Source organism: Danio rerio, chromosome 6 (assembly GCF_052040795.2).
Source record: "Danio rerio strain M-AB ecotype USA chromosome 6, GRCz13ab, whole genome shotgun sequence".
Taxonomy (NCBI): Eukaryota; Metazoa; Chordata; class Actinopteri; order Cypriniformes; family Danionidae; genus Danio; species Danio rerio.
In genome coordinates this window covers 26,385,840-26,411,824 of record NC_141026.1, presented here as the reverse complement: position 1 = coordinate 26,411,824, position 25,985 = coordinate 26,385,840, and the positions used below count along the sequence as shown (strand labels likewise).

Sequence of the window (25,985 nt, the reverse complement as noted above, 5' to 3'; positions counted from 1 at the left end):
CTAATTTTACTCTCTCTCTTGCGGGAACCAAGCTTTAATTTCTTATACCCTGTCCCATCTGTGAATTTAGGGCATTGTACTGTATATTAGACATTGCCTGTGTGGTTCCTTATCACAAATGATCAAGATGGCCAAAATATTATTTGCTGTGAGGCCCTTGCAATTGATTGTGGAAGACAGAGGAGCTTTCTGATGATGATGTCCATGACCATGGTGGGAACAATACAATACAAAACAAAACAAATCTGTGGGTTTTATTTTTTTCATAACGTAATAAAAAAAAACAAAAACAAGAAGCACATTAATTCATCAATATGATCTAACAAAGGTAAAGGGGGAAAATTAATCATGTTTGCTGTTCATATAGCAGGTCGCACACCAGAAGCGACGCTCGGCGGCGCGCCGCGCAGCGCCACGTATTTTAGAATTCTAATCATAGGTTTCTATCAGGATACACACACCGGCGCCGCAAGTCGGCGGCTGTCGGCGGCGCCCGGCGACGGCTCAGGACGCAGTTCATTTTTCAGCCGCGCCACAGAGCGCCATCTGATTAGTTTCATGTTAAATATCATTCGAATGTGCGCGTCTGGTGTGCGATACTTTAATCTGTCATGTACGTGCCGTGTCGCGGCGCCGAGCGGCGCTTCTGGTGTGCGACCTGCTTATGGCTTGTAATTGAGATTAAGTAAACATTTGTTGAGTTATTTAACATAAAATTGTTTGATAGTGTTAATTTGGATAGCCAAAGCATAGCTGGTCCACCAGACCCATGAACACTGGCTGAGTAACAAAAATACGAACACCACACAGGGGTTAAACACTGCTAATTTATTGAAAGTAGAAAATGATATGTTATAATATCAGAAGATTTCACTCTAAGAGAATAAGAGGTTAAGTTTTTTGAATAGCCACATTTGTTCATCATCATCACCGTCGTCTTGCGCCATACGTCAAGTCAGAGAAAGTTTGTTGAGATTAAGGAATCAGCAGTCAACAAAAGTGTCAAATTTGAGTTTATAACTTAAAAATGAAAAATATTCATCCAGAATTCTGCTTCAGAAGACATGCATCAACCACTTGGCAGTTATATGGGTTCATTTTACAACAGATTTGTGTGCTTTTGGAATCTTTAAAAAAAGGTCACTACCCAACATCATTATACATGGTAAAGCCAGGATTGTAATTGTTTAAGTGTGTGTATTAAGATCACAAGATCAAGCTTTATATTTCCTACACATTCTTTGATTAAAGTGCAAAGATTCAGAAGACTTGTGCTTGTGGCAGTGTGCTGCAATATTATTCCAAATGATTTTGTAAAAAAGTACTTTAATGTGTGATATGACCAAACTCGATTTAAATGAGTGGAGACTTGGACCGGAAAGGTTTTTCCATATGTCACATCTTAACAAGCGGGTTTTCAGACATAAATTGACCACCAATTGACCTGAACCTCATTGATATTCTTGAGATGTGCTGGAGAGTGCTTGATCAGAACATCTCCAGTTTGCTACACTATCATTTTTGTGCTTCAATCTTGTGCTTGCAGCTGTCCTTGTAAAATCCAGACTCTATGTATGTAGTGGAGAGGTCGTTTGTCTTTGATCTTTCATGTCCCATAGTTCAGCATGAGGTCTCAGTCAGACCCTCTAAGAAGAGGATATTCCTGCCCCCCAACAATCTATTATTCATAGCTCTGTCTGTGTCTAGGAAAACCAGGATATTGTATGTAGTGTTACATGCCAGGCTTTAAGAATTTATTCTATAACCACATGTCGATTTTTTTTATGACCAGCAATCAGAAGAACACTATAAATGGTTGTTATACTTAATTAATATAATATTTTTCTCTTTGCAGAAATGTTTAATGTTACTTTTATATTTTGTTCAACTTGTAGGGGCATTCAAATTAAATATTTTATACATTAATCTTTAATCAATGCATTAAAGTAGGGGTGTCCAAACTAGCTCCTGGAGGGCCAGTGTCCTGCTGAGTCTACCTCCAACTTGCCTCAACGCACTTGGCAGGAATTTCTAGTATATCTAGTAAGCTTGATTAGCTGGTTCAGATGTATGTGATTAGGGTTGAAGTTAAACTCTCCAAAACACTGGCCCTCCAGGATCGAGTTTGGACACCCCTGTATTAAAGGAATAGTTCACCCAAAATAACTAATTCTGATGACATATAAATACACAGAGAGTACGTTTGCAGTTTTGGGTGAGCAAAAGAGTCTTAGTTGTTTAGTGAAATGGTGTATACAATTGTGTTTTTTTTTAATATATATAAATCAGGCTGGGTCCAGATGAGATGGAGATTCTGCTTCATTTCATGTACGGCGCCATCCTAGATTTCCCACCAGGAACAAATGTCAGGTAAGCACGCTCCGTGGTGACATTTTCGTTCTTCTAATGTGATGAAAAAACAACCAGTGCAATGGTTTCAGTCAGATGTTTCTGACAAATGTCAAGATATTTGTGTATGCTTGTATTTGATCTCAGTCAGGTTGTGTTAGCAGCAGACATGTTGGGCCTGGAGGGTCTGAAAGACGTGGCTGAGATGGTCCTGACTCGGGACTACTGTCGGTTTTTCCCCAAGGTAAGACAGAAGAAAGGGTCACAGCACACAAATGTTTAATTTATTAGAAGTGAGGAGTGTAAATAGTCCTGTTAAGCAGTTAATCTGTTACCACGTAGTGTCAATAGTACTACCATCCTGTCGTTTATTACCCTTTAGGGACACATTAAGTGATTTGTATTTGTGATCAAGTAGTCTGGGCATTGGTTCAGCTTTTGTAGAGCATTTCATTTGTCAGCCAAAAGTCCCTGGCCCTATCCCTCTGGTGTGGCTCCAGAGTACTATTCATCCAATTTAAGTTCCTCAGATGTGGGTGTAACGTCTCTTTCTTCAGCTGTAATTGTGACATGTTTTTCCTTCTTCTATAAAACAGCACGGCAGCAGACTCTGTGCATGTTTACATAGTTAATGTGGATTATTATGAACATGTGCTTTCGGACACAATAGAAGTAGTGGGAGGTGGAGTAAGTCAGCAAGCGCAAGTGCATTTGACAGCCCTCTCATAATTCGTGAAGAGCTGTTTTGTTTGTGCTTCAAGTCCCTCATTCTTACTCCCACCATCTAAGAATGCTTTGAGACCAGTCCACTGTGTGTCCTTTTAGCTTGTAATTTCATCCTACGCAGAGATGAAAGAGGAAAGCATTTACTCCCTCACTTCTTTCAAAATAATCAAACTTTTAGTGTAGGAAAGACTTTAGAATTTAATTTCCTTCAAACCAAAATACAATCCCAATTCAGAAAAAGTTGTAACAGTTTGGAAAAAGCAAATAACGAAAGGAAGCAGTGATTTCCAAATTTACATTGACTACTTTTGCCCTGTGCTCAAGACCAAAGAAAAAAAAAAGATCATCCTGACTGTTACCGGCAAGTCCAAAAGTCAGGGTCTTTTATGGTATTGGCTTGTGTCAGCACCCTTGGCAAAAGTAACTCGCACTTCTGTGGTGGCAACATTAATGCTCTAAAATTGCATAGATATTTTTGGAGCACAATATGCTTCCTTCTTTCAATATGCTTTTCCTTCAGGGACACCCATGTATATTTCAACAAGACAATGCAAATCTGCATTCTGCATTACAATCACCTGGCTGCAAAGGAAGAGGATGTGTACTTGTGTAATTGACTAGACTGTCTGCAGTCCCGACCTGTCCCCAATAGAGAATGTGCTTCAAAATGCAAAGTATTTCAATATAATACAAAGATCCCATACTGTTGCCCACCAAGACTTTGGAAAAAAGTAAACCTGAAACACTTCATCACTTGGTGTCTTCAGTCCCCAAACATCTTTTAGGTGTTGTGAAAAGGAATTGCAACATTACAAAGTGCTAAAAGATTTAATTTTCCAACTTTTTTTTTTTTTTTTTTTTTTTTACAAAACGTTTGTTGTATTGTCTGCAATAAAATACAACTCAAAGTAAATTTAGAAATCCCTACTTTTCGTTTTCCATACTGTCCTAGCTTTGTCTAATTTGGGGTTGTATTAAAAAAGGCATTGTCATCTGATTAAAATGTTTTTTTTTATATGCTGACCAGATTTGTCAGAGTGGAACAAGCACACATTATATTACATTGATTTTTTTATTTATTTATATTTAAATATATAAATATTTAAACAGTGGCCATTAGGAAAAAAAAACACAAATTTTTTATTCAAATGGGATAAACACTGTCCAATAAATGAGGCATGAATAACAGATTCAAAAGCAAAAATCGATATGAAATACATGTTTATATTCATCAACATGCTTCTCTGTAGATAAATTTTTTCATGCTAATAATTTTTAAATATTGAAATGGTTTGCTGAGGTAAATGTAACATGTGACCTATCGTTTATAAGCTGTTTTATTGATGTCTTTCTGTGGTCGAAACACTGACTCTCTAATTACATGAGATGTGATACATTTGAGTACTTTTGTTCAATGTACTGAGGGGCTGCACGTTTTGGAGAAAAAATCGAATTGTGATTAATCTGATCTAAAATGTGTTTTACTATAATTTCATAAAAGAGCTGCAGGTTTGATAACAGCACCAAAGAAAGACCAACCAGAATAAAAAAGTACGCTACACTATGCTTTGTTTATTTAATACCACTTTTTTTCAATAAAGCTGTCAGTTTTTATGACAACTTAAGGAAATAACCACAGTAGTTTAAAATTAGTTAAATTATCTTGACAATCTTTTATATAGATATATAAAACCTTTGAAACCTCTACATTTAGATTGTTACAATTTTCATATTGATTTCATGACAATTACGGTTCATTTACAATGTTTTCCGGACACAATTTTAGGTTGTACTTCACAACGCAAGAAACCATGTATTAAAATGTATCATTTATAAATATATACTATCTATAAACACACACACACACACACACACACACACACACACACACACACACACACACACATACACACACACATATATATATGTGTATATATATATATATATATATATATATATATATATATATGTGTATATATATATGTGTGTATATATATATATATATATATATATATATATATATATATATATATATATATATATATATATATATAAAGATATTATTTGTCATACCATTTTTGTCCTTTTATAGTCAGATATATGAACTGTGCTGTACCTTTAATTTTACCTGCTCAAAGAAAAAACTCTTTTTGAATGTATCAATGACACAAGGACATGCACAGAACAACATGAGCATTTATAGCAAATAAATAAATGTAAATATTATCCTGCTTGCTTTTGGAGCATTGTCACACAAGTTCTTAAACACCTATGACAGGTCATTGTGTTCCCACACCCAAAAGTAAGGACTGCAATTGGCTTTAACAGTCAGCGTGGCTCTGGCGTTATTCACCAATGAGTGATGCAGATACAGATAAACGGCGGCGGTTACATTCTATAATCTGATGTTATCACAGCTGATCCATGATAGATGAAGTGGAGAAATCTTATGCTGCAGAGTAACTTCATTTTAATTTCTTGCGCTTGCTTCCCTCGCCATAGCAATAATTTAAACAATGGCTCCTTTTCAAATCGTGATTTCGGTTTAAAATCGATTAATTATATAGGTCTTATGTTCATTCATTCGTTTTTTTTCAGCTCAGTCCCTTTTATTAATCTGGTGGAATGAATCACCAACTTATCCAGCATATGTTTTACGCAGCAGGTGCCCTTCCAGCTGCAACCCATTACTGGGAAACGCCCATACTCTTTTATTCGCACATACACTACGGCCAATTTAGCTCAGACAATTTATCTGTATCGCATGTTTTTGGACTTGTGGGGGAAACGGGAGCACCCCGAGGTAACCCACACAAACACGGGATGAACATGCAAACTCCACACAGAAATGCCTACTAACCCAGCCGGGGCTCAAACCAGCGACCTTCTTGCTGTGAGGCGATCATGCTACCCACTGCGTGAACAGAAAGATTGATTCTAGATTGATCTTGATTTCTTTGGTGCCTGACTTGATCTATCTCTGAATTTATCACATTTTTCACTTGCTGTGTTGTATTTTTTTTTTTTAAATCATCAGGAATAATAAAACAATATAATAATGTAAAACATCAATAATATTTCAACAATAAAACAGCATTAAGGGCAGCACGGTGCCTCAGTGGTTAGCACTGTCGCCTCACAGCATGACGATCGCTGGTTTGAGTCCCGGTTGGCATTTCTGTGTAGAGTTTGCATGTTCTCCCCACGTTCTTGTGGGTTTCCACCACAGTCTAAAGACAAGTGGTACAGGTGAATTGGATGAACTAAATCGGCCATGTGAATGAGAGTGTGTATGAATGTTTGAATGTATGAATGATACTGGGTTGTGGTTGGAAGGGCATCTGCTGTTTAAAACATATGCCAGAATAGTTGGCCATTCATTCTGCTTTGGCGACTGCCGAAGGAAATTGATTAAATTAATAAAACAGCATAATTCACTTTATAGACATTGTTATTATAACATCTATCAGAGTTAACACATGATTTTAGAGTTAGGTCAGTGAGTTTGACTCATAAACGTCACAGGCTAGAAAATTACTAATCTTTTTTTTTTTTCTTCAAGACCATTAATAGCTTTTGAAAAGTCAGTTACATAAACCTAGAGCGCTAATTGTTCTTAATAGTCACACTCATAAAGAGATTAAAAGACCTACTGTACTCTGAAACATGTGTCATCATTTACCCATTACTTGTCACACTTCTGTCTGAATGTCTTTCTTTTGTTGAACACAAAAGATGATGTGGAATTTGTATGTTCTCCCTTTGTTCGCGTGGGTTTCTTCTGGGTGCTCCGATTTTCCCCACAGTCCAAATACATGTGGATATAGGTGGGTTGGGTATGCTAAAATTGACCATAGTGTATGTGTGAGAGTAAGTGTGTATGGATGTTTCCCAGAGATAAGTTGCAGCTCCAAGGGCATCCGCTGTGTAAAACTTGTGCTGGATGAGTGGTTGGTCCATTCCACTGTAGCAAACCCAGATTAATAAAGGGATTAAGCCAAAAAAAAAAAACCCTTGGTGTAATGAACCACCAACTATTTCGGCATATGTTTTACGCAGCGTATGCCCTGTCAACTGCAACCCTATACAGGGAAAACCCATACACTCTTGCATTCACACACGCACTCATAAACTACAGCCAATTTAGTTTACCCAATTCACCTATGGCTCATGTCTTTTGGACTGTGGAGGAAAGCGGAACACCTAATAATATTTAATAATAAAGTAATTCAATAACAGTTGAATCTTTAATGCTTTTGATCTTGTTTTGTATATGTCTGCATGCATGACAAGATGCAGTTTTTCTTTATATTACGTAATAATTGTTCATTTTGTGAGCTTTTATGGCCTTAAAGTTTTACTGAACAATAATTACCAGTGGCTTTAATTTCCTGTTAAAGATTGATTAATAAAAAAATCATAATGATTTCTCGATCATTTACACTTAATAAGATTGTTTTGCAGTAGAAAAATTTGAACAATTTTCAGATTTGTTGTAAATTTCAGTGTTGTTTGTACTATTATCATATAAAACAGAATTTAAAAGCTCAGACAACCCAAATTCAGGTTATGATTTGCTGAAGTGTGTGAGATGATGGCTGGATATCTAGAGAGTTTTTATATAGTCATATCCATATGTCATTTTCTGCAGCCTGTTGATGGAGTTCAGAGATCCATCCTGGAGTGCCTCGCCATTACACACTCGATAGGCCTGCACGATCTCTACCTCTCCTGTGTTAGGTGAGACACTTCTGCTGTTCTCTGTAGATGATACTTCTTTTGTTAATGGCTTTTAAAATGACTCATCCTTCTTTCCTGATTGTACTGCTTTCAGAGTTTACTGCCACAATTTACTGCCATATGCGAATACTGTACAGTGCCAACGAATCACTAAATAATAAATGATGAAATGAAGCAATAAATAATACATGTTCCAAAATGCTTTACAGATATTGAGGTTATGCCTCTGCCATGGATGCTATCAGTTTAACACCTATTTGTCAAACATTGTAAACCTTGGACCACAATATATATATTATATTATCAGAAATATTTTGTATTGAGTCTGAAATGTCGATTTTAGTTTTATACTAACGTGAAAATTAAGTAAAGATATTATTCTATGAAGATTTCTTTGTATTTTCTAAATTTGTAAACATATTTTTGGTTCGTAATATGTATTCATTTGGACAACTTTAAAGGCAATTTTTTTAGTATTATTTTTTCCCCCCAACATATTCAAGATTTTGTACAAATATTGTCAAATTCAAATTGGAAATGCATCTGTGGAAAGTGTATTTATCCAGGTGATATATATATCTCAATTTTCAAACTGAACCTTAAGACTGGTTTTGTGCTCCATGCCTGGGTCAAAATTTTAATTCGTTTTGTATTATTTTGTCAATGTCATGTATCAGTAGTGCATAAATTTAGGGGGCGGTAAATATTGTGGGCGGCATGGTGGCTTAATGGTTAGCAAGAAGGTCACTGGTTCAAGTCCTGGCTGGGCCAGGTGGCATTTTTGTGTGGAGTTTGCATGTTCCCCCTATCTATCTGGGTTTTCTCAATGCAATATGGATTGGATAAACTAAAGTACTGTACATACAGTACGTAGTAAATGAGTGTGCGCGTGTGAATGAGAGAGTGTATGGGTGTTTCCCAGCTCTGGGCGTTCACTAACACGAAACTAACAACATGGTCGAAGGTTAAATGCATCTAAGCCTTTTCTAGTGTATCTGAAAAAAATTCTGCTATTTATTACAATTTATTTAGATTTGTTTTCCAGATCTAAATTTAATCTGAGTCCAATTTTCACATGATCATTAAATTTAGTATGTATCTCTAATTAGTAATGGATCACATTCATCCAAAGTTATTAAATTTGCTTATTTGATTATTTCAGATACACTAGACTTTTAGTTATTCTTTCATTGGCGACCAATTGTCGTTCAAAATCCATGTGTGGCCAATTTCACATGCCTTCTCCTATTGGGCTTGCCAGCTTGATTCCGAGTCAGAGGTTTGCAGGCGACTGGTACCTTTTAAGTCAGCCCCCTACTGCTTGCTCTGTGATAGAAAAGGTAGTCTTCCCAGTCTTTTACCATGCAACTTTTCAGATCAAAAGCGGTCAGAAAGCTAAGGGCATTTGAATAAGTGCTGTCTGCTTCTTTATTTTTGATCCTCTAGTTTGATCCACACTGGCCATAAAACATCAAAGGTCAACAAAAGTGTCCACGCAAGTTATTGGTAATAATTATTTCAGTCGAATTCCAAATAGATCAAATATAACATTTTTTTTGTCAGGTTAAATTGTATCATGCCAATTACACAATAAAACAATCAGAAAGCCAATTCAGAGATGATACTGTACATACCTGTATACAACATCCATTATTCAAAGATAAATCAAAGAGTTAGAGATGCATACCTGACCAGAGAAGTACATTGTAGCATATATGTCTTGGAGTCTCACATGCTGCAACAGGGTCTTGGCTACAAGATCCCAATGACAAATTTGCACCTTTCCCTTAAACACTCAGAACAAAGAATCATAAATTAAAGACAATTAAAACTTCAACGAGACCTTTGTCTGGTCATATGTTAACCTAAAAACTAATCACCACCTGGGATAAAAAGTTCATAATTGACAGATAATTTCACACTTAAATAATTTACTACAATAATAATTTTCATAATAGTGACTACTGCAAAATTGAGACCATTTACAAATCACACATTGGCATTTAAAATTATGCCAAACACTGCAAGTTAAAGTTATAGATCACAAGATACACCATATGAAGAGGATGAAGATTTGGTGTGGAATGTGAGTGAGCTGAGCTCTGAATGGAGAAGTGAAGAGGACGGCAGAAGTAGGGCACATGATAGGTAACTGAGGCAGTTGAGGAACTTACTTCCTTGCAGATCTGCTGCTCAGACTAGAAAGTTCATTGTTTTATTGCATGGCAATTCTTGTGGTCTTGTCTCATGAAATTCCATTATAGTTCTCAGGGTCTGATATTATGGAAAGATTTAACCATCCTTACAGTTTCTATGTAAGTCTGAAGTTCCTACAGACTTCTGTTTCTATATGATGATGTATTTCCAGCTAAAACTGAATATTGAGTAGGAGACGGGGTTTCGTTTTTGGCACCTCTCCTCTCATATTTCACTCACAGCAAACTAAAGATTGCTGGAACATAGCTAAGTAGTTGTTTTTTTTTTCCCCCAAGCCATAACCCTCACATCAGCAAAGAAGAACTGCTGTTCCACAAAGGAAGCAAATAGTTAGATTTTTATTCAACAGTACCAAAGCAATTTATTTAGTTTTAGTTGATTAACTAGCAGCAGCATGGTGGCTTAGTGGTTAGCACTGTTGCCTCACAGCAAGAATGTCACTAGCTTAAGTCCTGGCTGGGCCAGGAGATATTTCTGTGTGGGGTTTGCATTTTCTCACCGTGTTTGCGTAGGTTTCCCTCAGTGCTCCGGTTTCCTCCACAGCCCAAAGATATGCACTCTAAGTGAATTGGATTAACTATTTGGCCATTGTGTATAAGTGCATGTGTGAATGTGAGAGTGTATGGGTGTTTTCCAGTACAGGGTCACAGCAGAAACGGCATCTGCTGCATGAAACATTTGCTGAAATAGTTGGCAGTTCATTCCGCTGTGGCGACCCCTGATAAATAAGGGACTAAAACGAAGAAAAATGATGGAATCAATAAAAGATTAACTTCGACAAAGTAATTGTTCATCTTAAAGACATAGTTCATGCTAAACTTTACATTTACTCATCGATTACTCACCAACAAGTGGTTCTATACATTTATGAGTTGAACAGAAAAAAAAAAATTAATTAGAAAAATGTTGGAAACCTGTAACCAATGACTTTCATTTTACTGAATTGAATGGTTACATGTTTTTAACATTTTTCAAAATAACTAATTTTTTTGTTCAACAACAACAACAACAACAAAAAAAGAAATTCAAACAGGTTTGTCAAGTGAAGGTCGAGTAAAAGATGATATTTTTTTAGTTTTGGGTGAACTATATCTTTAATGTTACAATATGTAAGATTTTTCAAAATAACTTAACCAAAAACCACTAACGTTGTTTATTCTGCTGTCTTGTATAATTACATTATCTCAAATAAACAAAACAAAAATCAGAGAAATAAGCTATTTTACCTAGTGCAAGCAACATGTCATGTGTCGCCATGCTAATGACATTTAACAAACACCCTGGATCTCTCGTTTGGTTTCATAGAAAACAAGAAAACATCAAAGATGCTTTAATATGTTGTGCATTTTTTATATTGCACAGAGAAGCCTTGTAACAGAAACTTCAAATGTATTTAATATGATAAAAGGAGTTTTTTTGAAAGAGGCATACTAAAAGTTCTGCTGCTTATTTTTTTGTTCGATGATGAAGACAAATATTGTCTTCACTCTTGATGTAAACTGTTAACCTTTTTAACAATGGAAGTGAAAAGTCCCCTTGGCTGTGCAAAAACATTCATTTAAAATATAATAACACATTTCTATCTATTTTTTTTTTTATTGGACTGTGGTGGCCTTTTTATTTTACTATAATTTTGTGCTGGTAGCATAGATGGGAAAAAATAACATATTGCTTCCATCAATCTTTGATTAACACCGTGAGCATCAGAAAAATGAAGTCTTTGACCTTTAATCATTTCATACCGTCACCATTACTTAATTACTAAACTCTGTCATTTAATTCTCTGTGCTCTAAACTCAGCGCAGTGCGGTAAACCAGCTCAGAGAGGCATGTGAATGTAGGTCGGGATTTTTCCAGTGCCTCAGAAAGAGAGAGAGAAAGAGAGACGGTGCATGTGTGTTGTTTCTCAGATGTTCTGCTGCTTCCTCCGCTGCGGGTAGGAGGTTGAGGAGTCACGCATCAGGAGGAGAGGCTCGCAGTACAGCATCAGTGATCTAATGCCATGAGATCAGTGCAGTGATGCTGCTTTCACATTAGTCCCAATCCTGAATCTACTGTCTTTGTGTTACTTACCTGGATCATCGAGATAGCTCAACCAAAAATATATACATTTAAAAAAAAATTGTAAAGTGCATTTCACAATGCACATTGTTTCAATTGTGCATTACTAAAATTCATAACAATGTTTTTGTTGCCGCATTGTAAAAGTTTAGAGCATTTTTACTGGACTTTTGATAGTCTCGTTTAGACATTCTGTTGACAAATGAGTAACCTCGCAATGACATGTACACTCACCGGCCACTTTATTAGGTATACCTGCCCAACTGCTCATTAACTCAATTTTCCTAATCATCTTATCTTATGGCAGCAACTCAATGCATTTAGGCATATAGACATGGTCAATGCAATCTGCTGCAGTTCAAACTGAGCATCAGAATAGGGAAGAAATGGGATTTAAGTGAATTTGAGCATGGCATGGTGTTAGTGCCAGATGAGCTGCTCTGAGTATTTCAGAAACTGATAATCTACGGGGATTTTCATGCACAACCATCTCAAGGGTTTACAGAGAATGGTCCGAAAATAAGAAAATATCCAGTGAGTGTCAGTTCTGCCTTGTTGATGCCAAAGGTCAGAGGAAAATGGCCAGACTGGCTCGAGCTGATCGAAAGGCAACAGTAACTCAAATAACCACTCGTTACAACTGAGATATGCAGAAGAGCATCTCTGAACACACAAAATGTCAAACCTTTAGGCGGCTGGGCTACAGCAGCAGAAGACCACACCAGGTACAACTCCTGTTAGCTAAGAACAGGAAACTGAGGCTACAATTTGCACAGGCTCACCAAAATTCAACAATAGAAGATTGGAAAAATGTTGCCTGGTCTGATTTGTCTCAATTTTGCTGCAGCATTCAGATAGGGTCAGTATTTGGCATCAACAACATGAAAGCATGGATCTATCCTGCCTTATATCAGTGGTTCAGGCTGGTTGTGGTGGTGTAATGGTGTGTGGGATATTTTCTTGGCACACTTTGGGCACATTAGTACCAACTGAGCATTCCCAACCCTAAGTATTGTTGCTGTCCTTGTCCATCCCTCTATGACCACAGTGAACCAATCTTCTGATGGAAACTTCCAGCATAACGCTCCATGTCATAAAGCGTGAATTATCTCAGACTGGTTTCTTGAACATGAAAATGAGTTAACTTTACTCAAATGGCCTCCACAGTCACCAGATCTCAATCCAATAGGGCACCTTTGGGATGTGGTGGAAAGGAAGATTCGCATCATGGATGTGCAACCGACAAATCTGCAGCAACTGTGTGATGCTATCATGTCGATATGAACCAAAATCTCTAAGAAATATTTCCAGTACCTTGTTGAATCTATGCCATGAAGAATTAAGGCATTTTTAAATGCAAAAGGGGGTCCAACTTGGTGTACCTTACTGTAAGGTGTACGGTGTACCTTGTAAGGTGTACCTTACTGGTATTGTGGGTGTAGATTAGACTGTCTGCTTAATCCGCTAACTTACAGTATTTGCAACCTAATCACTAGAAGTTCATTTCTGGTCAACACTTTTAGAACAGTGTGATTTTTAATGTTTATTTATTTATTTATTTATTTATTTATTTATTTATTTAAAGCCTTTTATCTTCAGAGACTCTATGTATTTCATCCAAAATAAAGCAAAAACAGCAAGATTTTAAAATACTAAAATAATTGATGTTCATGTTTATCATCAGCAGCAGCATTTATTAAAATCATTTATCTGAACTGGACATTATATCATTACTATATTTTAGTTGTATGGAAATGAGCGGACATTCTTACTGTACATACTTTAAAGCATTCTTTCCCTGTTTCACAAAGGAAAAATAATGTTTTGGAATGACACAAAAATAGGTCAATTGTGATAGAAATAGCTTTTTTTTTTTTTTTGCATTTGCGTGACTTTTATTTGCAGAGATCATGTAGGCTAGCAAAAATTGCACAGACTATTATTTTTTAATTACACTTACAGTGTTTGTACTTAAAAAGGACTAAAGCATACTCTCACTGATGTGTGTTTAAAATCACAGATGGGTAGCTGAGCACTTTGTGAAGTGCTGGTCTGAAAGAAATTTTGCCCTTCTTCCTCCCGAGCTGCAGAGAGATTGCCTTAATACTGTCACCAAAAACATGGTATGTAATTTATAGTATTTTATTTATTTCTTCCTAATTAAGACATTCATATATGTTTCCTTGAATGTTTCCTTCACTGGTCATAACATAAACAACAATGCATTAATGGGATGGGTTGTGGCCTCTGTTTAAGGATGACTATTTTCTACAGAGTAATTTGAGGTCTTGATTGAGTGGCTTTGTTTGTGTGTGTGTGTCTGTGTTTAAGCCACAAACAGCTATTTTACTTTAACCACAGTCTAGCAGTCCTCTAAATGTCTCTTACTCATACACACAAATACAAAGACTACACCAAAAGCAGCTGCAGTCAGTTAAGTGTAGTTGTGTAACACTTGGTTTTCCCCCTCTTGATTTCCAGGCTTGATGTAAACCAGTAATGAAGCATATTGGATTACACTAGCAAATTAACAGTGCAGCCAGTGTGTGTCAGAGGAAGGAGGGAAGATAGACCCATCAATGAGACTGTGTTTATGGTGTTTTCCAGACGATCCAGAGTGTAGTGTCTGTACTCTGTGGCAGCGAGCAGCTGATTGGCAGCCTGCCGGAGGTAAAATGGGCCAAGCAGGTGCTGAGTTTGGCCAGCGAACTGCAGGAAGAGTGTCTGCAAATGGTTGTCAAACACCTGCCCCAGGTCACGCACACCGCTGCCTTTCACGATCTCCGGAGGGTACGACCAATCAATGAGGTTTAGACAAGATATAAGATGTCATTTCTGCTGTGACAGTTAGATGTGTACTGTTTCAGAGAGAAGAGTTCACTCGTGACCCTACGCTAATGAGGAAGGTGTGCATAGCTGTTCGAGAGGGCGTTACTGTGGAGAACTGCTGTGACCTCTTTACTGCTGTGAATCGGCTGAGCGGTGACCCGACTGAGGTGGATGTTATCACAAATGACCAAGCAAGTCAGGAGGAGCTGAAGGTAAATGGAACAAGCTCGCATTTCATTATTACTCATTTAGTAAATGAATTATTTATTCAAACGGATCCAAACAGAGCCTTTTAATCAGTCCATGCCATAAACCGTCAGTTGGTCAGATGCAATATTTTAGAGTGATTTAATATATTTAATGGTAAAATGTTTGTATTCATATATTTTTTTCATGATGTCATAGGCATTAAGAGATGTAAATAGGGTCTAAATGTAACTAATTTTATTAACAAACAAAAGAAGATAATTCAGAGGAGAAACAAAAACAGCTCAACACACACAACATGGAAAAACAGTGATCGACAACTTGAAAGACTATTGGAATCAACAGCTTGTGCGACATGTTTTGTATGTTTAATCTTGGTAAACTGCCCTGCTAATTTGTATTTGAACATGACCTCTCTTTCCATAAATTAAAAATATGGAGCAATTGCTTGTTTTATAAGTCTTGTTTTATCCTGCACCAGTTTGCAGTACTGTCTGACTGAATTTCACATGCTCAAACTCTAGTGTGACCTTGGCTTAATACAAGACAAGTACATTCAAGGAACTAAAGAAGACACAGGAAAGAAATTTAAAACATGGAGCAATCGCTCGCTTTTTTTTATGTCTAATAATCTTGTTTAATCCCGCCCCTTTTCACAGCGCCGTACGACAGAATTTCACACACACAAACTGTAGTGTGACCGCAGCTTAACATTCAGGGAACTAAACAAGACACAGGTGAACTCAATCAGTACTGGTAACTGATTGAGTTCATCTGTGTCTAATTTAGCTACATTAGTTACACCAGGAAATATTTGCAACAAAGGGAAAAAATAGGAAACTGTAGTCTCTAGAGTAAAATAAAACATTTTTATAATATATTTAATATATAATTTACAATGCTCAGCATATATAATATCTTTTAAATTAATATTTTTAATAGGAAGCGATACAATATTATATTTGTGCATATACATTAGATTAGATTAGTCAGTACTGAAGCCAAATCTGGAGCTTACCTAACAAAATGTCTTACGATAAACGTCCAGAAACTAGTACACCAAAATGTATATTTTATAGAAAGATATTAAATACAAATTTAAAAAAAGAGAAAAGTCAAGAGAAACAAAATTTTATATATTTTTTTTTGCTTGAATTTAATTGTTAATTAATTCTTTTAATTTCTAAATATATTTGATGACTAAAATATTGTTTTATTGAATATCTCTGTTTAATAAATCTGTTTTGTTTTAATGGACCTGGTGCAACGCTGAGCACAGTGTGTTTGTTTACATGTATACAAGGAACTTCATTTGATCCCAGGATTTAGACTTAATGTATGTGACCAGGCCCGGTCTGGATTACAGTAAAGTGACACTGCAAATACAAGAGGTCATACTAAAGAACCTCACCTCTCCTGCTCATAGTCTCTCTCTCTCTCTCTCTCTCTCTCTCTCTCTCTCTCTCTCTAACTCTCTCTCTCTGTCTGTCTGTCATTTAATGCTTTTATTTATTTTTCTGTCACTTCCTATCTATTTGTGAGTTAATTCAGATATCCCAGGGGAAATGGCAGAATGGATTAAGCTGAGAAAGAACAAGAGTCGTGGGTGTGGCCATGTCTAATCTGGTTCAATGTCCATTACAGAGGAAAGCTGGGCAGGACAGGGTGAGAAATGAATTCCGGATGGAAAAGCTGAGGGAGAATCTGTTTTTTTTTTTTAATGATCATTCGGTGCAGAAGGCGGGAACACAAGCCTCTGCTTCTGACATCATCCATTTAGCTAGAGAGGATCCTGTTAAGGGTTAGAGGGAGGCAACGGCGATCGGTTGCCAAGACAACCAGTCTTCAAGCAGCTGCTGATTGGCTCTTGTTCTCCTGCTGTTGTTTCCACCCTCCCTCCTTCCCTCTTTTTTTTTTTCCTCTGACTCGCTCACCCTCTCTCACTCATTCTGTCCCTTCGGTAGCCATTCAGGCGTGAGCTGTGTTTGCTGCGCACGAGGCTCTGGACCTTCCTGCTTCAGTCCTTCTTTGCGGTTAAACACACACAAGGATGGGAGTCTCTGCAACCAAGACATCGAGAAAAAATACTTGCAGGTAAGGAAAGGAAGGACATGAGGTAAGAATTAAGCTGAATCATAGAAAACATAATGGAAATTTAAAGTAAATAATCTGGAAAGAGGATAAAAAAATATCAGAAGATTAGAAGACAGAATGTTTTCTGTGCCTGCTCAGTTTTTATAAACAGGCAGCAGTCAGAATGAGCTTGTGTTCATGGGTGAGAGGAGGGGGTGCTTTTTTATGATTACTATTTTGTCTCCAGTTGCCCAGTGCAGTGATGGAGAGTCCTTCTTTGCATTTATACAAGATGGCTAGAGAATGGCCTCCAGGTTTTGTCTGTAAAATGATCCCTTTAATTTGACTCTATGCTGCTTTGAACATTGAGGTTTAGAATACTGTAGTATCAAAAACATTGATCATTTTCATAGTGGGTTGTGGAATAGGGTCCACAGTTAAATACAAAAGGTTTTGTGTTGTTCTGTTGTGAAGGCAGAAACATACTTGCATTAATTATGCATTGCTAACATTGTCATTATTGTGGTTACTTTCTTCTTTCTGAAAATTCTCCCATATATGTAAAGTCAAATCTGGAGCCTCATATGCAAAGCATCCGTAAGCCAACACATCGCTGCATTCCTTCACAGAAGCTGTTTGATCCATGATTTGGATTGTTTTCTGGGGTGACAGCAGTGAAATCAGCTCAGTTGTATTGCTGGGAAGGAAGCCTAGATCTTTCGTTTTGTTATGAGGATGTTAAGGATGGATTGGATAAGCTGGGAGATGATCAAAGGCTAGATGTCTATCTGAGATTGGAATCAGTGCTGCACTGCCACTTTCACTGATTGGGGCAAGTGTCTGTGTATGATTGAGGAAATATTTGGCAAACCTTGATTATGCAGAAGTGGATGTTCTAATTGATGTTCAAAGCTCTCTGTAGTCTAAAATTAGTCTTTATTTTCTTCCTCCCTCCACCAACCTAGCTGCTCTTGATAAAGGAGACTGCAGACGGCTTGGAAAAAAACCTGTGCTCTCCAGCTCTCAGGTAATCAGTTTAAGATTTGCATTAACAGATAAATATATAATTTTTAGGGTAATTATTGCACAACATAAGTGCTCTTATACTGTTTATTAGCCATTAAAAATAAACAATACTGGTTGACAACTAGAAATAATGTAATTTACAGAAGTTGGCTTTGCTGTAAGTTTTGATTGTTTAACGTTTTCTTTTACTGAAAGACATCCTGATTGAACTAATGTGAAAAGCTGCTATTGTATGGGTGCTGTCTCATCACAGCAGTCTTAAGGTTGATTTAGGGATGTGTGGTGCAGAATTACTCATACTGAAAACAGGTTGGATTCTCAATGAGAGTTCTTGTCAGCTGTATTTCAGTTGTCACTGCAGGCCTCGCAGCTGTTGTTGTCAGAAGTCAACAATATACAACTTTAAAAAGGTTTAAGAAACAATACAGAAGATAGTAGTCTGACTAGGCCAGGTTTATTAATAATAATAATAATAATAATAATAAACCAACATGTGTATATGACCTACAGTGTTTCCTCTAGGATTTTTTTCTAGCTGTGGTGGCAGGCCTTTTACACAGATCTACCAACTACCTATGGCGTTATTTCAATGAAAAATGGCGTGAGCACAGTATTTACAAGTCGAGATCACATTTATGTAATACAAGCATGCAAATATCTTTGCTCGCATACTGATTTCCTCTGTTCGTGCTCAACTTTTTGCACACCCTCAAATTTATGCTGCTCAATTGCATATTTTCTTGTGCGCTCTAAAATAAACACTGCTGAGTTGTGATTTAGTGCTTTTATGTAACAAATTTGTCTCCAACATTTATTAGATATGCTAGGAATATTCATGAATGTCTCCAGTAGACCTACAGAGCGGCATTAATGCGTCCTAAAGTAAAGTGAAACAGCTATAGACTCCAGCAAGATAAAGTCATTGTTTGCAGAGCCATAGATCTGTGATCTGTGTTCATCTTAACTAAAAAGCTACGTCGTGTTTGCTAGCCTTACACATCATGCACCTGTCAGTCAGTATTTCAGTATGTGACCTTAAAGGGTTAAACAAATAACGCAGAGCTCTACTACGATAACAGAAAAGTTTGCGCTGTTATAATTCACTTACCTTTTAATACTTTTTGGTGCGACTATAACCTGCTATTTAAAATAAAAACAACGACTGAATGTTTTGAATGAGAAGCTGTAATTTATCCAAGGCGAGATGAGTTTTGGTGTAGTGCCCCGCCATGGAAGAATGAACGTAGCGGAAACCATGACCTAAGTGGTGGATACTAAGACCTTGGGTTAAAAAAACAGCTGTGCTTTGGTTATGATTTTGTGACTTGCAAGAATGTGCTTTTTATCCTTTAATCCAAAGATCATGGTATTGTGCTTTATGTTCTTATATGTCTGGGATTAGTGTGTCAAATGGGTTGCTGATCTGATTATTATTGCGCAAAGCCATCATAGCCTTATATTCTCTCTTGCTCTGCCATAACAGAAGCCGACAAAATGCCTCTCGGGCACTTCATCCCCATGTGATAGTCCTACTCGTCGTCCTGTTAAGGTATCACAAGGTCCACGTGCTTCCCCTGCAAGATCTGTAGCTGCAGCATCAGGCACCATGAAGTCTGATGCTCTTGGGCCAACAGCTCATTCTGGGAAAACAAAAGCTAGTAACAACACCTCGCTTAAAAGCAAGAATGATAAGGTTAAGCCAACTCACATGCCAGCTAAAGCCAAGACTACATCTACTGTTAAACCGGTACTGAATGGCACTACTGGTGGCACTCCACGGGAGAATTCCACTGCTTCAGGTGCCCGTGGCTCACCAACAGGAAAGACAGCACTGGACAGAAAGCCAAACCCAGGAGCAAGGCCAAAGTCTTCTGCTGCTGGATCTGATCTCTCAGCAGCCCATGCTAAAGGAGGCAAGGTGCAGAAAAACACAATGTCAGGGAAAGATCTGACTCAGGAAACAGCCAGCAATGCTCTTTCTAACTCTGGAAGCACATCACCAGACAACAGCACTGGTAGCCCACGCAACAATGGCCACTGTACACCAACAGGTGAGTTTATTTTGCTTCAACGTTACCTTCAGATCACAAACAACACTTAATGAATCTACATTTTGAGCAAGTCCTTGTTTACTGTGAAGGTTTTCCATAAATCCAGGGCAAGTATAACCGTACTTGCAGACAACCAGACCTGTAAAAGGCTTTAAAATAGGTGAATCCAAGATTTTCCTTTTCTGTCCCCGAATGTTAAAGTCAATAAAAAAAAAAGTGTATATAAAAGTTAGAAAATGAATATGTGAAAGATGAATAAAAAACGAGGGAATGTTATACTGTTCTGAATATAGTATGTAAAATAAAGTCATTGCTCCTATTTTCCTTTTAGTGTTTATCTGGTACTGATTCCTCTGTGAGTCAGAGTCTGCACTCAGCAGAGTGGGTTTTAGCTGGGTGTGACAGAGTTAGCTCATCATTAAGCTGCTTAGGCGTACTAAAAATGTACTTGCCTGTTACCTTGCTCACAGTTCTTAAGGAGTCTAGGTTTAGATAGCACAGAGGTTACTACGAGGTACAACAAATATCACAACTTGCTGTAGAACCTCTTGTTCTGAATGTACTGGGAGCAGTATTTTGATGAATAATGCTTGATTTAACTAGATTAAAGCAATGTACATTAAAATATACATAAATAATTTAACTTTACTGGGTTAATATTTTGTATTTTCATTATGCATTGTTATGAAAACTCAATGTTTTATGTTGTAGGTCTCAGGTCAAAACTTCAAGCCAAGGCAGCAACAACAAAATCTCCTCTGTCTAAACCTGCTCAAAAACCTGAAATAGAAAAGACTAGCAGGTGAGTTATGATGTGAATACAATCAGCCATTTGGACAGCTATCTACACTTTTTCCAGGTTTGCCAACCTTTGCCCTTTCGTTGTTTTGATTTAGCCCCACGAATAAATCAAGCAAGGCTAAGCCTACCACAACCAGCCGTGCAGTATCTGGAACTCCTGCATCTCGTTCAGATCCAAAGAGCAAAGGCACTGTGTCAGGCCTTTCAGACAACCAAGGTAAGAAATGTGTAGTTTCAGAATGGATTTAATAGTAATTTGATATTAATAGAAATGTCTTTAATATTGTCCTCTTTGTTTTGTTTTTTAAACAGCTTCATCCAGACTTGGCTCAACTCTTAGTTCTAGCAAGCCTGCCTTGCCAAGAAAAGAGGTAGAGAAAGATATATCTAAACCTTCTACTATTAAGAAGACAACAAAAGCTATCTCTGAGTCAAGGTCAAGCGTCAAAGCTTCCACGTCTTCCTCCAAGCAGACACCTGCTGCTTCAGCCAAAACAGGACCTAAACACAAGGCTCCAGAAACCCTTCCTGCAAAGTCATCTGTAAAACCCTCAGGGGTAGTCAAAAATCCAACACCTGCTGGATCTAAAAAAACAGGCACTGCTGTGAAAGATTCAGTATCTAGCCCCAAACACTCAGACTTAAAAAAGGCCACACAGCAGTTGAACACAATTTCTATTGAAGGTAAGACAGGAAGCAAGGATGATACATCTTGTATGGGTGGTTCTGAAGTTTCTTCAGTCCTAGAGCAACATACACTAGTCAACCCAGCAGTACCAGACCAGCCAGAAGTGGTCTCCAAGAGTATACCAGCAACTTCCACACAGGTTAATAATATGGACAAAAATAGTGATCCTGTAAGTAAACTTAGTAGCACAGAGATGAAAACTCAATCAGTTATTCCACACTTGCCAGCATGTGCTTCTGGACAGAGTGAGGTGAGTAGTAAATTGGCCAAAGGCCATGTTATTTCATCCAGTTCCTCTGGGCTACTTCAGGGCCTCAACTCTATGAACTCAAAGGACTCAGACCTCCCTCCTGATACACCTTGCAGTCTAGGAAGCATTGAAACACCCTTAGAAGACTCATGGAATGGGCTTCATCCTCAGGTTAGCCCAGAGTCAGAGACTGGCAGTGCCACAACGTCTTCTGATGATATAAAGCCACGATCAGAAGATTATGATGCTGGTGGCTCACAGGATGATGACTGTTGCTCCAATGAGCGAGGTGCTTCAAAATGTGGGACTATGCGCTGCCCTGACTTTCTGGGGCGGAGCAGCAGTGACACCAGCACACCTGAGGAGCTCAAAATTTATGAGAGTGGTGCTGGACTACGTGTTGAGGTACGGCTCAGAGGACGGGAGGCAGAGACTACAAGTGAAGAAGAGGTAGGGCGACAAAGACCACGATCGTGGATCAGAAAGGATGAAGTGCCAATGGAGGATGAACCTTGTGAAATGGATGCCACATTAAAAAACTTAAAGAGTGTACCTGACCACCAACTTTTCTCCTCTGAGGAAGAGGAAGAAGAGGAGGAGGAAGAAGAAGAGACTGAAGATGAAAGATCGGAAGTTGAGGTGCTTCCAAGAGGTATAGCTCCTCCAATCGCAGAGCCACCTCCACAGTTTCAGGGTATTGTCAACCTTGCATTTGAAGATCAAGCAGACCAAGAGAATGAGCAACCAGAGTACCAGTCAGCTTCCAACTTTCGGCGCTCTGTTTTACTATCTGTGGATGAGTGTGAGGAGCTCGGATGCGAAGAAGGAGATGCCCAGACTCCAACACAAGAGTCTGGTGATTCTATCACACATAGTGATGTTTTCGACAGCGAACCTTACAATAACAAGACAGACAACTGTTCCCAGCAATTCACAAGCACAGTAAAGGGAAACCAAATCTCTAACCACCAGGAAATCCAACAGGAGCCCAAACCTGTGGTATTCCTGACAGAGGTCCAAGGGTCCCCACAAGAGGATTGTGTGTTTAATCAATCTGAAACATCTGTCCAAGACAAAGACACCAGTGACGCTCCAGCACAGGAGCGGCCTAGTCACCTGGACCTTCGACTGGCAGAACAATATGGCAATCCCCAGGCCAAACATAAAGACAGCAGAAAAGCTGAATTGCGACTAGACTTACCCGAGCCACAACTGACTGTGAGCTCGCCTGCACATTCTCCAGCAGGTAATGTATAACATTAGAGCCCACCCCACCACCCCTCCGACTGCAGCCTCAGAAACATCCACTCACAGTCTCCCATCCTGACCCATTCAAATCCAATATTCAGACAACTCCTTTGACCTTCACTCATCTTCACTTGGATAAATCTTGATAGCTCATTGATTTAGCTAGTAGCACACTACTGCCTCTTTCCCCGCTTCTTTTAATTCTCTTCCTTAAATGTTTGTTGTTTGCAATCTAATACTTCAATAAGCTATACACACAACTAAACTGCCTTCGCTGAGTCGCTATGCCATCAATAACTCAACAAACAAGTTTACAAGCTTAATTTTTTACAGTCAGATATCTATCCATGTGTGGCGTAGTATGCTGAGTCAGACCATCTGTTATGTGGCATGGTTGGGCAGTCACAGTTGTATCAGAGCACTTAATATATAGGAACCCAAATCCTCAGTCATTTTTGTTTGTTTGTCATTATCCATTCTGAATGGTAAGCTTCTTCCTCGTAGGCCAAGTCAAGAAGTGTTGACTTTTCCATAAGAGATCATCATGCAAAAGACAAACACCGTGTGACTTGGCCATGAAAAATCTATTGATATATAGACGTATATGCACAACTATACAATGAGCTAAACATCATTTTTATTCTGCACATAACAGACCACACCTTACACAAAGGCCATTATGCTTTGAATGTGTTTTTTTAATACTCAATATCAATGTTGAGTGTGTTGCTGTCTAATTTTTCAAGACTGTCTGTTTAGTCATCAAACCAGGGAACCTTGCATGCTGTTATTAGGCTTCATTATTGATGATCATTTTTCTTTTATTATTATTTTCTCCACATTTATGCAATCACATCTATGTTTGTACCATTCTTGTGTCACTTTTATTATTATTTATCATTCACATCATATCACATCATTTGTAATTCTGTAGTAGAAAACCATTTTGTGAGTTCTAGATTATGTTGTAGATTTTTTTTTCAATTCAGTGTATTTTTGTAGAGTTAGTACTTTTATTTCTATATGTTGTGTCTAGAAAATAAAATCTTAAAGGTCATTATGTCTCTCTTTTTTCACAGTTGTATCATGATTCCAATCACTGTTATTGGGTTTGCTTGAGTTTTCGATCTACCTACAAGAAGCATATCTAGAGTTTGCCAAGTAAAGCAATAAGCACTCTTTTGCCAGCATGTTCCTCATATTTTCAGTGTAGCTTTAAGTAAAAGATGAACTCAAAAACACCTCTAGTGCTTGTTTATATTTCAGTGTGTATGTTTAAGGGGGAAAAGGCACTTGGTTCAATCTAAACCAGAGAATTCAGATCATTTGTGTGTACACAAAACAAGTTATGCTGGAGGTACAGCAGCTGGCAAAAACATGCCTTTATACTGTTAGCACTTGTGAACAAAAGAGACACATTCAGTGTAGGCTTTCCTCTGTGCATCACCTTTATGGCAGCTGTCCATCCTTATCCTAAATTCCCAAGTTGATCCATGGATAACGTGGAAACTTAAGACATGGATAACTTTAGATCTGCACATCTGGTTTAATTGTAATGTATGCGTCATTATATCAAATATTGATGAATGACAATATAGTCATAAAGGCAAATGATGTAATTTATATCATCTCAGTCTAATTCAAGCTTGTGGAGGACACAGTTGCACTAGGGGTGATTCTGTACATTGTGTGGAGTTCAAAACAACGCATGTCTTCAAGAAAATTCCAGTGTGTTTTTTTTTTTAAGCCCACATAAGGATAAACACTTGGTCATTGTGCAGTATTGTCAATTATTTTTAGGGGATTTTGATGCTTGTGACACATTGGATCAAACCTGCACACATGAGCGGCGGTCGTCTAAAGCCCTGTCCCCCATTTATGAGATGGACGTTGGAGAAGCCCTCGAACAAAGTTTGGATGCGGACAAGAGCAATGATCACCTACAGGACCATTCTCTTCAGAATGATAGAGGAGTAGAGGCGGAAGACATGAACAATAAAGGCAGTAAGTTTGCAGAGAGAGACTGGAGTCTGCTCCGACAGCTAATGTCTGAACAAGAGTCCAATCTGGGCATTATAAATTCAGTCCCAGAAGATTTAAACCTGGCACAGTATCTGATCAAGCAGACGCTGTCCTTGTCTCGAGACTGCTTGAATGAACAGGACTACTTGTATCATGAAAAGGAGACATTTAAGCGCTGGGCCGAGCTTATTTCTCCACTGGAGGACTCCACCACCAGCATCACTGTGACCAGCTTCTCTCCTGAAGATGCTGCTTCTCCGCAGGGCGAGTGGACCATTGTTGAGCTGGAGACGCATCACTGACGGCAGAACTGGACAGGGTTATCCCTTTCTTCCTTTTGTTTTGGGGAGAAATACAGATCAGTTGCAGCTTAAGTTGTCTGAATTTACATGTCATTTTGTTTGTCGTTGTATATATGAAGGACTGGGGTAAAGACCTCAGTCTTTTTGCATGTGGGCAGTTTTCTATTGTTTACTTGATGGGTGTCGCTTGAATCTTTGTAGAATACCAAAAATGCTTTTTTTCTTGTTGCTCTTTTTTTGTCTTTGAATGACGATGCTTCTCAAATGTTTTCTGAAAAAAAAGTGTAGAGAGTATACAAGTGGATCTGGTTTACATTCATTGTTGTATTTAATAAATAATAAATAAAATCTTTGTGTTTTAATTATTTATCTTTTTTATTTTTACAATTATTATC

General features: G+C 37.9%; 1 protein-coding gene across 7 annotated transcripts in view; it reads left to right on the top strand.

Moving 5' to 3' along the window:
• Nucleotides 1–25,950, top strand: part of btbd8 (BTB domain containing 8) — a 47,448-nt gene extending 21,498 nt beyond the window's left edge. For 3 of the 7 annotated variants that reach the window (XM_087255591.1, XM_087255590.1, XM_087255589.1), the window contains 13 exons: nucleotides 2,290–2,370; nucleotides 2,497–2,593; nucleotides 7,727–7,815; nucleotides 14,114–14,216; nucleotides 14,701–14,883; nucleotides 14,961–15,134; nucleotides 17,094–17,223; nucleotides 18,168–18,229; nucleotides 19,712–20,279; nucleotides 20,991–21,081; nucleotides 21,176–21,297; nucleotides 21,393–23,264; nucleotides 25,067–25,938. In XM_087255591.1, coding sequence (XP_087111717.1) covers nucleotides 2,290–2,370; nucleotides 2,497–2,593; nucleotides 7,727–7,815; nucleotides 14,114–14,216; nucleotides 14,701–14,883; nucleotides 14,961–15,134; nucleotides 17,094–17,223; nucleotides 18,168–18,229; nucleotides 19,712–20,279; nucleotides 20,991–21,081; nucleotides 21,176–21,297; nucleotides 21,393–23,264; nucleotides 25,067–25,590 — 4,096 coding nt within the window. In that variant the 3' untranslated portion in view covers nucleotides 25,591–25,938. 7 annotated transcript variants of the gene reach the window in all.
• Nucleotides 25,951–25,985: the final 35 nt, after the last annotated feature.